The sequence below is a fragment of the Salpingoeca rosetta genome (genome assembly GCF_000188695.1).
Source record: "Salpingoeca rosetta unplaced genomic scaffold supercont1.11, whole genome shotgun sequence".
NCBI classification, from domain to species: Eukaryota; class Choanoflagellata; order Craspedida; family Salpingoecidae; genus Salpingoeca; species Salpingoeca rosetta.
In genome coordinates this window covers 524,734-536,224 of record NW_004754923.1, presented here as the reverse complement: position 1 = coordinate 536,224, position 11,491 = coordinate 524,734, and the positions used below count along the sequence as shown (strand labels likewise).

The window sequence follows — 11,491 nt, the reverse complement described above, 5'->3', positions numbered from 1 at the left end:
ACACACACACACACACACACACACACACACACACACACACACACACACACACACACACACACACACACAGACACGCACACACACACACACACTCGCTCTCACACACACAGACACAATTGGTTCCGCCCCATAGTTGCACTTTGTTGTTGTTGTTGTTGTTCTCTCGTGTCGTTTAGAAGCTAGGATATGACTGTTGCTCCCACACACACCTCTACCTCTCTTTGCATGTACATATGTCGTTGGTTCATTCCATTAGATCTTCTTGGAAAAGACACATATGATATCGACGCATGTGCAATGCGCACGTGCGTCTATACAGACAACAGCTGGCGAGGCAGTGTCGCTGATTGCATCCCATACACGGCAAAGGAGCACGTTTACCCACGCGCGCACGCATGCGCGCACACACGTACACATGTACATGCACATGCACGCACATGTAGTGTGGGCAAGCTTGCTCAAGGATAACGACAAGCAGCGCTCGAACTGGGAATATGAACCAAAAAAAAACTGCGCAACCAATGCGCACAACATACCACTGCTAGTATCACATTGCGTATCTGTGGGAGCAACGCAGATGCGAGCAACATGCAGTGTCATGGCTGGTTGTTGCCGTTGTTGCCATTGTGGCTGTGTTGGCTATGCGTGCGCGGGTGATGCAAGACATACTTCTTGTAGTACTCAACCTGCTCGCTGCGCAGCTCCCCTGACTCCACGAGCGCTTGCTGTAACACGCATGTGCATGCAGGCAACAACGAAATAGAACGCGTAAGTTGCACGCTATCCACATTGCCACACGAAAGCGCAGTGCGTGGTGACCTCTGCCTTGTTAACATGCATCTGAGCATGTGTGTTCCTCACACACACACACACACAACCATCTGCATACCAGTCGACGAAAGCGCCGCTGCAGCAGAATGGGATCCTCATCAACTGCAGTGCATCCACGCAACAGAGCATGACACCACCACCGCAACAACAACAACAACAACAACAACAACAACAACAACAACAACAACAACAACAACAACAACAACAACAACAACAACAACAACAACAACAACAACAACAACAACAACAACAACAACAACAACAACAACAACAACAACAACAACAACAGCAGCAGCAGCAGCAGCAGCAGCACAGAGTGAGAAGAGTGAGATCAAAAGCACGGAGCATCTAAAGGCCGCCCCCGATCCCATGCCCAAAGCATCACACGCAAATCAGTCAGGAAAAGGGAAGAGGATGGAACGCACACACCTTCGTCGAGCGTGTCTCCGGCATACTGCAGGACATTGACGTCCATCTTCTTGGAGGCAGGCTGCTGGCTTTGAGGTTGCGGTCTCTGCTTCAATCGCTGTTGAATCTTGTCCAGCACACGGGCCTTATCATTCGCTTCCTGCTGTTCTTGGTCTGCATCATCATCGCCCTGAGCGTTGGCATCGCCCTCAGCTTCGTCATCCTCACCGCCATCACTCCCCGCACCACCACCACCACCACCATCATCATCATCACCACCACCACCACCCTGTCTTTGATTCCGACGCCCCTTTCTTCCCTCTTCCTCGCCGCCATCATCATCATCGTCATCGTCGACATCTGCATTGGTGCGGTCGTCATCATCATCGCGGCCGCCTGCGCCGCCATCAGCGCCTCTCATGTCGTCGTCATCCCGGCTCATCATCCTGCCTCGAGCTCCATCGTTTGCTCGCATCAAGTGCGCAAATGGTGCATCCCCCGCAGCGTGGCACAGCCCTGTCATGCTCGATCCCGGTGTATCAAGCACCGCCAAGGCAACCAACACCACGCACACAGCCACACCAACACGCAGGCCAACAGCCGCTGTCGTCGTCCTCATTGTCGCTGTTCCTGGCGGCGGTTGTAGAAATGTGTATGAAAATGTTGGTCAATTTTCCAGCCAAAGTGCCAGCCAGCAAACCACAACAACGAACGGTAATGAGCAGCGAACAACAACACCACCACCACCACCACGATGAAGCTGGAGGTGAGGGGGGTGATGATGTGTTGAGCAAATGGGCGCACAACATGGTTGAGGTGATGGACAAGAACTCTTTGCGTGTACTAGATCTATTTCGACAGTACGACCGGGATGATGACGGCATCATCACACGCAAGGAGTTCCGGGACACGATGAAAAGCATCAAGTTGCCTCTGAGCAAACCAGAGCTGAAAGCCGTCATCCACGCCTTGGACGAGAATCACGACGACAAGATCAACTACAAGGAGTTTAGTACGATCCTCAACAAGTACCGAAAGCCAAAACATAAGGTTCTTCCGTCACTTCCTTGCGCCTTGTTATTGCTTCTGGCAGAAGTGCAGTATTGGTTGCCCCTGCTGTACGTTGCATGCACACAGGTGCAAACGCAACGCACGGATGTGCACACACACACACACATACATGCACGCACACATACACGCACACACACACATACATGCACGCACACATACACGCACGCACACACACACACACACACACACACACACGCACACACATTGCGTTCGTAAAGCCCACTTTTAAGATCACGAGCAAACCGCGGCAACCCTGGCTAATGGAGATCATGCTGTTCGTTGCGTGGCAAGCGTCAATTGGTTGTAATGTGAGGTCCGGGCGTCTCACAAGATGCTGACCATCAAAGTAAGTGCACAAGAATGTAAGATCTTGACCTGACCAGAAATATGCCTGATAAATTTCAATAGAAGATCCAAAGCGGATCAGAACCGGGACGTTAAAGGAACGCTCGATCCTAGGGTCATAGCGGCCTGCCGCCGGCCTAAGAGGACTCGCCTAAGGACTTATGTCTAAATCTAATGGCTGCCGCATGCACATACACACACACGCACACATGCACACGCACACACACACACGCACACACGCACACGCACAAACGCACACACGCACACGCACAAACGCACACACGCACACGCACACACACACTCACACACCCCATCCATGTGCTAACGCCCTGCAACAGCAGAGCCGTGGCGGTGGTGGTGGCATGTTTGCGTCCTTGAAGAACAAAGTTGCTGCAGCCACATCCACTCCAGCGTCAGAGACCCAAAAGGTGAGTTCAACGCTCTGCACAAAGTGGCGAGTTGGAAAACCCACCTCACATACGCCCACACGCATCAGAGCACTCGACTGGTTCAACTGTGGGTTCCACCTTGTCGTGCTCACTGTGTTTCCATCCCCACCTCGTTCTGCTTCCCCAGGAAACTTCCTCCGCAGACACAGCACAGCAGCGGCAAGGGCCGGACACTGATGCGGGCAGTGGCCAGAGCGAAGAAGTGCAGCACTTGAGACAACAGATCAAGGACCTCGAACAAGGTAATCGCGTGGCATGAATCGTTGTCGCGTGCGTGAATGTGTATGGGCGTGTCAGGCGTTTATGCATAGAGGCTTTTTGCTGCTTGTTTACAAGTATGCGTGAAGAGCCACACACACACACACACACACACACACACACACACACACACTCACACTCACACACATACACACATACACACATACACACACATGCGCTCTTTGTGTCTCACGTTCAAACACACGCACTTGCGTCATGCCCGTGTGCAGCGCTCGAGCTGGATGCGCAAGCCAAGCAGCAGCTCAATCAAGTCTACCAGGTGCGATGCACCCCAGCTCTCGCCCTTGTGTGCTTGTTTGCACGTTGTTGAATGAGGCAGTGAGTGTGCGTGTGTGGGTACGTCGTTTACAATTTCATCCCCATCTCACCATGCACATTCTGTCACACGCACACGCACACGCGCACACTCTTTCACGCTCCACCGCGCCCCACTGTGTTGGTGATGCAGGCGCAGCTGGCGGAGAAGGAGGACGAACTCCAGGTGCTGCGGTCAAAAGTGGCCGCGCTGCAGATCTCACTCACGGAAGCAGAGGACACACACACGCGTGCGCACACAACCACGGACGGGGCGCATGCACGGGCTGCTGGTGACGCTGGTGGTGGCGACGGTGACGCGATGGGCGATGCGGGGCAGAGGGTGCGGGAGCTGGAGACATTGCTGCAACAACGCGAGGCAGAGATTGTGCAAGGAAAGCAGGCGTACGAAAAGCTGAAGGAGAAAGCAAAGCAGTTGCTTGCAAGCAACAAGCAGCTTAAGGTTCGTTCGCACAGTTTTGTGTGGCAATTAATAAGTGGCAAGAAGCCGCCTTGCTAGCTAGTTTCATTTCACTGGCGATGCCGGTATCTTGTCATCATATTGCGTTCACGTGCGTGTCTGGAACAACAGTCGATGTGAATGTACTGATATGTTTGTCTGTGAACACGTGCGATGGTGTTAGCAGGCCCGTCAGGCAGCCGTGGAGGAGGAGAGGAAGAACAAAGACGACGACGCGACGCAGGAAGCCAACGCACGCATCGCTGAGCTTGAGCAACAGCTGAATGAGGTGAGCGAGAGCAGGACCCAGCTTGAGCAACAGCTGAATGAGGTGAGCGAGAGCCAGGAAGGCGCGACGCAGGAAGCCAACGCACGCATCGCTGAGCTTGAGCAACAACAACAGCTGGATGACGATCACCGAGCAGCCATGAGCTGAGCCGCAGGAGACCAACGCGAGCATGGCTAAGCTGGAGCATCAGCTGAATGAGATGAGCGAGAGCAAGAGCCCAGCTTGAGCATCACATGAGTGAGATGAGCGAGAGCAGGCGCAGCTTGAGCAACAGCTGAGTGAGATGCAGCGAGAGCCAGGAAGGCGCGACGCATGAAGTGATCGCGAGCATCGCTGAGCCTTGAGCACCAGATGAGTGAGAGTGAGCGAGAGCAGGGCGCAGCTTGAGCAACAGCTGAGTGAGGTGAGCGAGAGCAGGACCCAGCTTGAGCAACAGCTGAGTGAGGTGAGCGAGAGCAAGACACAGCTTGAGCAACAACTGAGTGAGGTGAGCGAGAGCCAGGAAGGCGCGACGCAGGAAGCCAACGCACGCATCGCTGAGCTTGAGCAACAACTGAATGAAGTGAGCGAGAGCAAGACCCAGCTTGAGCAACAGCTGAGTGAGGTGAGCGAGAGCAGGACGCAGCTTGAGCAACAGCTGAGTGAGGTGAGCGAGAGCCAGGAAGGCGCGACGCAGGAAGCCAACACACGCATCGCTGAGCTTGAGCAACAACTGAATGAGGCGAGCGAGAGCAGGACCCAGCTTGAGCAACAGCTGAGTGAGGTGAGCGAGAGCAGGACCCAGCTTGAGCAACAGCTGAGTGAGGTGAGCGAGAGCAAGACCCACCTTGAGCAACAGCTGAGTGAGGTGAGCGAGAGCAGGACCCAGCTTGAGCAACAGCTGAGTGAGGTGAGCGAGAGCAGGACGCAGCTTGTGCAACAGCTGAGTGAGGCGAGCGAGAGCAAGACCCAGCTTGAGCAACAGCTGAATGAGGTGAGCGAGAGCAGGACGCAGCTTGAGCAACAGCTGAGTGAGGTGAGCGAGAGCCAGGAAGGCGCGACGCAGGAAGCCAACGCACGCATCGCTGAGCTTGAGCAACAACTGAATGAGGTGAGCGAGAGCAGGACGCAGCTTGAGCAACAGCTGAATGAAGTGAGCGAGAGCAAGACCCACCTTGAGCAACAGCTGAATGAGGTGAGCGAGAGCAAGACCCACCTTGAGCAACAACTGAATGAAGTGAGCGAGAGCAAGACCCAGCTTGAGCAACAGCTGAGTGAGGTGAGCGAGAGCAGGACGCAGCTTGAGCAACAGCTGAGTGAGGTGAGCGAGAGCAGGACCCAGCTTGAGCAACAGCTGAGTGAGGTGAGCGAGAGCAGGACCCAGCTTGAGCAACAGCTGAATGAGGTGAGCGAGAGCAGGACGCAGCTTGAGCAACAGCTGAGTGAGGTGAGCGAGAGCCAGGAAGGCGCGACGCAGGAAGCCAACACACGCATCGCTGAGCTTGAGCAACAACTGAATGAGGTGAGCGAGAGCCAGGAAGGCGCGACGCAGGAAGCCAACACACGCATCGCTGAGCTTGAGCAACAACTGAATGAGGTGAGCGAGAGCAGGACCCAGCTTGAGCAACAGCTGAATGAGGTGAGCGAGAGCAGGACCCAGCTTGAGCAACAGCTGAACGCGTCTTCTCAGGCGAACGAGTCTGCACTTCAACAGAAGTACGATCGTCTTCTTGCCAAGGCGCGGCAGCTCAAGGAGCGGTGGACTGCAGCGCAACAGGAGGTGGCAGCCGAACGCGAGCGCACCAAACAGCTCAGTGGTGAATTACAACAATTGCGTGACAACAGGGCCGCACAGGACAAGGCGGCCGGAGCACGCATGGATGAGCTCGAACAACACCTTGCCACAGCATCTGCAAAGTGTGACGAGCTTCAACTGCAGCTTGAGCAGGAGCGCGCCGACCACGCAGTGTCCGCACAGGCGATGCAAGAGGACATGGACACGCATGCGAAACGCGCCGATTCCGCAGAGGCTGCTGCGACCGAGAAGGAAGAGCAACTGGTGGCCGCGCAAACGCGCTTGGCTGCTGTGGAGGAAGAAGCTGACTCGCTGCGTGTGCAGGTTGAGACGGCACAGCAACACGCGGCGGAGAGCGACCAGAGTGTGGCGTTGTCTGCACGAGTGGACGAACTGACGTCGTTGCTTGCAAGCAGAGAGGCTGAACTGCAAGAAGCGCACGTGCGGTTTACGAAGTTGCGTGCAAAGGCAAAGTCGCTGGTGGCTGGCGCGAAGAAGGCAGAGGCCCTGGAGCAGGATGTGCAGGTGCTGCGCGGTGAGCTTGATGCGGCAGCGGCGGACACACGCACGGCGCAAGAAGCGCACGAGGAGGCCATGACGTGCTTGCAGGCAGAGCTTGAGGGCATCAAAGAGCAACTTGCGAAAGCGGAAGCGGAGAAGCAGCACGTTTGCGAGAAGAGAGACGCACTGCAGACGGAAGTGGAAAGGTTGTCGGCGGCGGTGGATGAGATGAAGGCGGCCCTGAGTGAGGTCGAGAGTGGATCGCAGAGCCAGCTGGAGGAAGCAAGGAGCGAGGCAGCGAGCTTGCGGGAACAGCTTGGCGAGGTCAACGCAAGGCTTGCGACGCTGCAGGAACAAGTAGAAGGCGAAGATCTGGAGAGAGACGCAGCGAGGCGGGAAGCCGACGAAGCGACAGAAGCCCTTGAGCGCGTGCGAGCGGAAATGGAGGATTGGAAGCAAGTGGCCGAGCAGCGCACAGCAGAGTTGCAGCGTGCCCATGAATCGTTCACGAAACTGAAGCAGCGGGCGAAACGTGTGACGAAGGAGCGCAACGACCTTCAAGCAGCGCTTGATGATGCAAGACAGCATGCCGAGAACGCAGGGGCAACAGCACGGGGTGAAGTGGAGGAGCTCACAGCGCGTGTGGAGCAGCTGGTGAAGGAGAAGGAGGAGGTGCAAGCGCGTGCAGACGAGCGGAAGCAGGAGCTGCTTGAAGAGATGCAGGCGTTGCGCGAGGAAATGGAGATCCTTCAATCTGAAACTGAAGAGTTGTCGGCGACGGCACGGGAGGCGAAGGAGCGGGAGGGGGAAGCAAAATCGCGCGTGGAGATGCTGGAGGAGGAAGGGCGCGCAGTGAGACAGCAGCTTTTGGAGGCGAAGGTGGACGCGGATGAACTTCAGAAGGAGTTTGAGGAGGAGACGGAGCAGCTGCAGGCGGCGCTGGAAGCAAGCGAGAAAACATGTGCGGACATGAAGCAGAAGTACAGCAACGTCGACCTGGTGCTGGAGGAGCTGCGGACAACGGTGACGCAGCTTGAGGTTGAGAAGGACGAGCGTGAGAAGGAGTGGGAGGTGGAGCGGGCGCAGCTGGCAGCGGCAGCTGATGAGTCATCCGCAGCCGCGAGCGATGTGCAGGAGCAAGTGGCGGCGCTTGAAGCGAAGACGAAAGCGCTGTCGACGGAGAATGATGACTTGAAGAGAGTAATTCAAGCGAAACGGGCGAAGATTATGGCGTTGGAACGGGATTTGGTACAGTTTCAGGAGCAGCTGAAACTTGAGCGAGAGCGGTTTGCTGCGTCCGCTGCAGCTGCGTCGGCGCTGGCACACGAGGAGGAGATGGAGGCGGTTCGGCGAGACTTGAAGGTCATCAGAGAGCACGCGGAAGATCAGCACCGACGGGCCGATAACGAGAAGGACATGCGCTTACACGAGCAGGAGAAGCACGACGCGAAGCTGGCTGAGATGCAGCGGTGGCACGACGAAAAACTGGCAGCGCTGAGGCAGGAGGTGGCCACGCTACAAGAACAGCTCTCAGCTGCGAAGGTGTGCTCGTGCTCGTTTGTTTGTTTTGTTTGTTTTGTTTGTTTTGTTTGTTTTGTTTGTTTTGTTTGTTTGTTTGTTTTGTTTGTTTGTTTGTTTGTTTGTTTTTTGTGTGTGCGTGTGTGTGCGTGTGTGTATTTCAACTGTCATCTCTCTCCTTCTCTCTCCTTTTCCTGTTTCCCGTTGCTCATGCGTTCTTTGCCCCAACACTTGACCCTTTGCCTGCCACTGCAACTACAGCAACAACAGGCGCCGCAACGGGCCGAACAGGAAGAAGCCGCACAAGCAACCGCCACCTCTTCATCAAAACCAGCACCACCGCCGACAGCACATGCTGATGGCTCTGCGGTCGACATCGATTACCTTCGCAATGTCGTGTATCAGTACATGATGGGAATCCACGCAGACGTGAGTGTGTGAGTGTGAGTGTGTGTGTGTGTGTGTGTGTGTGTACTTGTGTGTGTGTGTGTACTTGTGCTTGTGCGAATGTTGTGTCTCGTGTGCACATGCGCATGGCATTTCTTGCCTGCGTTGGCGATGTGTGAGAGTCTGCTGAATGTCTGCTTGTCTCCAATCCCGCTGATGTTGTCCCCGCTGGCGACGTGTGCATGCGTGCATGTGTATGTGTATGTGTGTGTGTGTGCAGGAGGTTGCGCACATCATTGCGTCTGTCCTCGAGTTTTCGCCCGAGCAGCGGCGGGATCTCTTTGCGGACGAGGACGACAACAGCGATGACGACGATGCCAGTGGTGGTGATGGCGATGGCCACGACGCCGCAACGAGTGGCCGCAGAACGGCGGATGAACTGTTTGGTGCGCTGTCATCACTGCAATCCCGCGTGCAGAACGCGAGCAAGCCGTTCTTGGCCAACTTGACGACGTCGCTCGGCTTTCTTGCCCAGCAGCAGCAACAGCAGGAACGTCAAGAAGAACAGGGAGGAGAGAGGGCAGAAGAGGAAGAACACCATCAACAGCACAAGCAATAGCCAGCACAGGCCAAGGCCGGCGAGCACCGGGTCTGTGTGCGCGCGTGTGTGTGTGTGTGTATGTTGACGTGTTCGTGGCACGCATGTTTGTGTGTGCATGTTCTCACATTGACATTGTTCGTCTGAGTCGACTAGCTCTTTGTACAAATGCGTTTACCGTGTTCGTTAGCAACAACAATAGAGAGACAGACCAGTGTTCGCTCAAACTGACCAGTGGTTATGTATCAGGAAATGGTCATGTGCCAGGAAAAGCAAAGCCGCACAAATACTTTCGCGAGAAAGACACAGTTACACACACACACACACGCACGCACAGACAGACAGACACACACACAGACAAACACACACACAGACATACATACAGACACACACGCACAGACACACACACACAGACACACACAGACAAACACACACACACAGACATACATACAGACACACACGCACATACGCAGACAGACAGACAGACAGACAAACAGACACACACAGATACATCACGCCTGTGGGAGCGTGAGGTCGATCAGTGTGAGGGTGGTACGCAGACGCCGAAGAAGCGGTGCGGAGTTGAATGGAAGGACACCAAGCTGCTGCATCTCTGAGGTGATGATGGCTGACAGGAGCGAGACTAGGGCTGGGCGGATGAGTGAGACAGTATGGTGCAGCTGAGTGTCACAGTGGGGCGTTGATGGTGTGTTCTGCTGCGTGTGGTGCTGCGGCGCGTGGTGCTGCTGGTGAAAAGTTGAAGCAGGTGGCGGTCGACTGCCGGAAGCAACCGCGTTGCCATCGTTGTCACCGTCCCTTCCATTGTCATTATCATCGTCATCATCATCATCATCATCATCATCATCATCATCATCATCATCATCATCATCATCATCATCATCATCATCATCATCATCATCATCATCATCATCATCATCCGTGTACACGTCCAGCAAGTGACTGCGTGAGGTTGAGGTTGATTCTGTGACTGTGGCTGTCACTGTTGTTGATGTTGCAGTTGCCGCTGCTGCCTCTCGTCCATGTGCTTGTGGATGTGTTCGTGTGCGGTCAGAGAGATGCTGACAAAGCCAAACCAGAAACTGCACCAAATACTCACGAAAGAGCGTTTCACCACACGCCAGCCACTCCATCAGCAACGACACATCGCATGATGTGGCAGCAGTATAATGCGTCCCGCGCCTCCCATTACGGCGAACAACGCGCCTTCTCGCCAGCTCATCATCATCATCATCATCATCATCATCATCATCATCATTGTCATCATCATCGTTGTCTCCAGCACTGTGAAACACGCCCGCAGCACGAAGAAACGCTGCAAACATGCGCGGGGGATAGAGCAGCCGTTGCGTGTGCATGTGCAGCGCATCTTCGCCTTGCTTCTCTCCTGCACATGACAGACATGGTGCTGCTTGCCCTGGTGTCGTCCCTGACCCCAACGGCGTTTGTTGTCGACGAGACGGCTGCAGATGCTTGTACACGTCGAGTGCTCGATAGCAGAACCGAACCAAGTCGTCATCATCATCGCACATGAGCCGCACCATCGCCTCTGTCATATTTGGCGCCGTTGAGTATGGTGCCTTTGTGTGTGCTGCAGCTGTGCATGGTGTCTTCCCGCTTTCAACTCGATGTGTGCAGCCAAGGCCTTGCTGGAGGTCACCACCACAACCATCATCATCATCGTCATCATCATCATCATCCTTGTGCTCGTCGTTGTGCCGGCGTGTTCTGTGCTCTGCACCCACCAAGGACAGCAAGGCGGGCATTGCGTCATGCATAGTCGACACGATGGTGGAGGGAGAGGGTCTGGTGGCGTTGTGGCCCTCATCGCCTTGCTCTCGGCCTTGCCATGGTGCACTCACAATGACAGCGCGCACACATGTAATCCACAACAGCAGCAGTTTTCGTTTGAGTTTCGCCGCCTGCTCTCGTGCTTCCGTCTCAGGACAGCATTTGAACAACAGCTCACACCGTTGTTGTTGTTGTTGTTGTTGTTGTTGTTGTTGTTGTTGTTGTTGTTGTTGTTGTCGTCGTCGTTGTTGTTGTTGTTGTTGTTGTTGTTGTTGTTGTTGTTGTTGTTGTTGTTGCTGTTGTTGTTGTTGTTGTTGTTGTGCTGGACGGGCGACAAAGGCGGTCATAGACTGCAGCAGGAACTCGCATGCAGCCGCAAGGGCAGCGTGCTCGCACGCGCACACACCACCACCACCAGTGCCACCGAAACAAGGTTGTTGTGTCTGTGAACTGTGCCGCTGTCGCAGCATAGTGCTGT

General features: G+C 55.0%; 3 protein-coding genes across 3 annotated transcripts; 2 read left to right on the top strand and 1 right to left on the bottom strand.

The window, feature by feature from the left end:
• Window positions 1-235: 235 nt before the first annotated feature.
• PTSG_04813 (uncharacterized protein) lies at window positions 236-1,883 on the bottom strand. The gene is made up of 3 exons (XM_004994074.1): window positions 1,261-1,883; window positions 890-933; window positions 236-725 (listed from the first exon to the last, which is right to left on the bottom strand). The coding sequence occupies exons 1-3, from the start codon at window positions 1,856-1,858 to the stop codon at window positions 597-599; spliced, it is 771 nt and encodes a 256-aa protein (XP_004994131.1). The 5' UTR covers window positions 1,859-1,883; the 3' UTR covers window positions 236-596.
• A 40-nt stretch (window positions 1,884-1,923) lies between these two features.
• Window positions 1,924-4,573, top strand: PTSG_04812 (uncharacterized protein; the record flags this gene model as incomplete). Its single annotated transcript, XM_004994073.1, has 6 exons — window positions 1,924-2,289; window positions 2,994-3,083; window positions 3,232-3,346; window positions 3,593-3,642; window positions 3,832-4,140; window positions 4,325-4,573. Exons 1-6 carry the CDS (start codon window positions 1,957-1,959, stop codon window positions 4,571-4,573), a joined length of 1,146 nt encoding a protein of 381 aa, XP_004994130.1. The 5' UTR covers window positions 1,924-1,956.
• Window positions 4,574-4,738: 165 nt separating this feature from the next.
• Window positions 4,739-9,454, top strand: PTSG_04811 (uncharacterized protein; the record flags this gene model as incomplete). The annotated part of the gene is made up of 4 exons (XM_004994072.1): window positions 4,739-4,743; window positions 4,802-8,243; window positions 8,481-8,648; window positions 8,887-9,454. The coding sequence occupies 4 exons, from the start codon at window positions 4,739-4,741 to the stop codon at window positions 9,223-9,225; spliced, it is 3,954 nt and encodes a 1,317-aa protein (XP_004994129.1). The 3' UTR covers window positions 9,226-9,454.
• Between the last annotated feature and the right edge of the window lie 2,037 nt (window positions 9,455-11,491).

Excerpts from the sequence above, each read along its gene's own strand:
- PTSG_04813 (XM_004994074.1), bottom strand. The coding sequence starts at position 1,858 with ATGAGGACGACGACAGCGGCTGTTGGCCTGCGTGTTGGTGTGGCTGTG. Across the intron at positions 934-1,260 it reads CGGAGACACGCTCGACGAAG|TTGATGAGGATCCCATTCTG; the intron begins GTGTGTGCGTTC and ends GATGCACTGCAG. Across the intron at positions 726-889 it reads AGCGGCGCTTTCGTCGACTG|CAAGCGCTCGTGGAGTCAGG; the intron begins GTATGCAGATGG and ends TGCGTGTTACAG.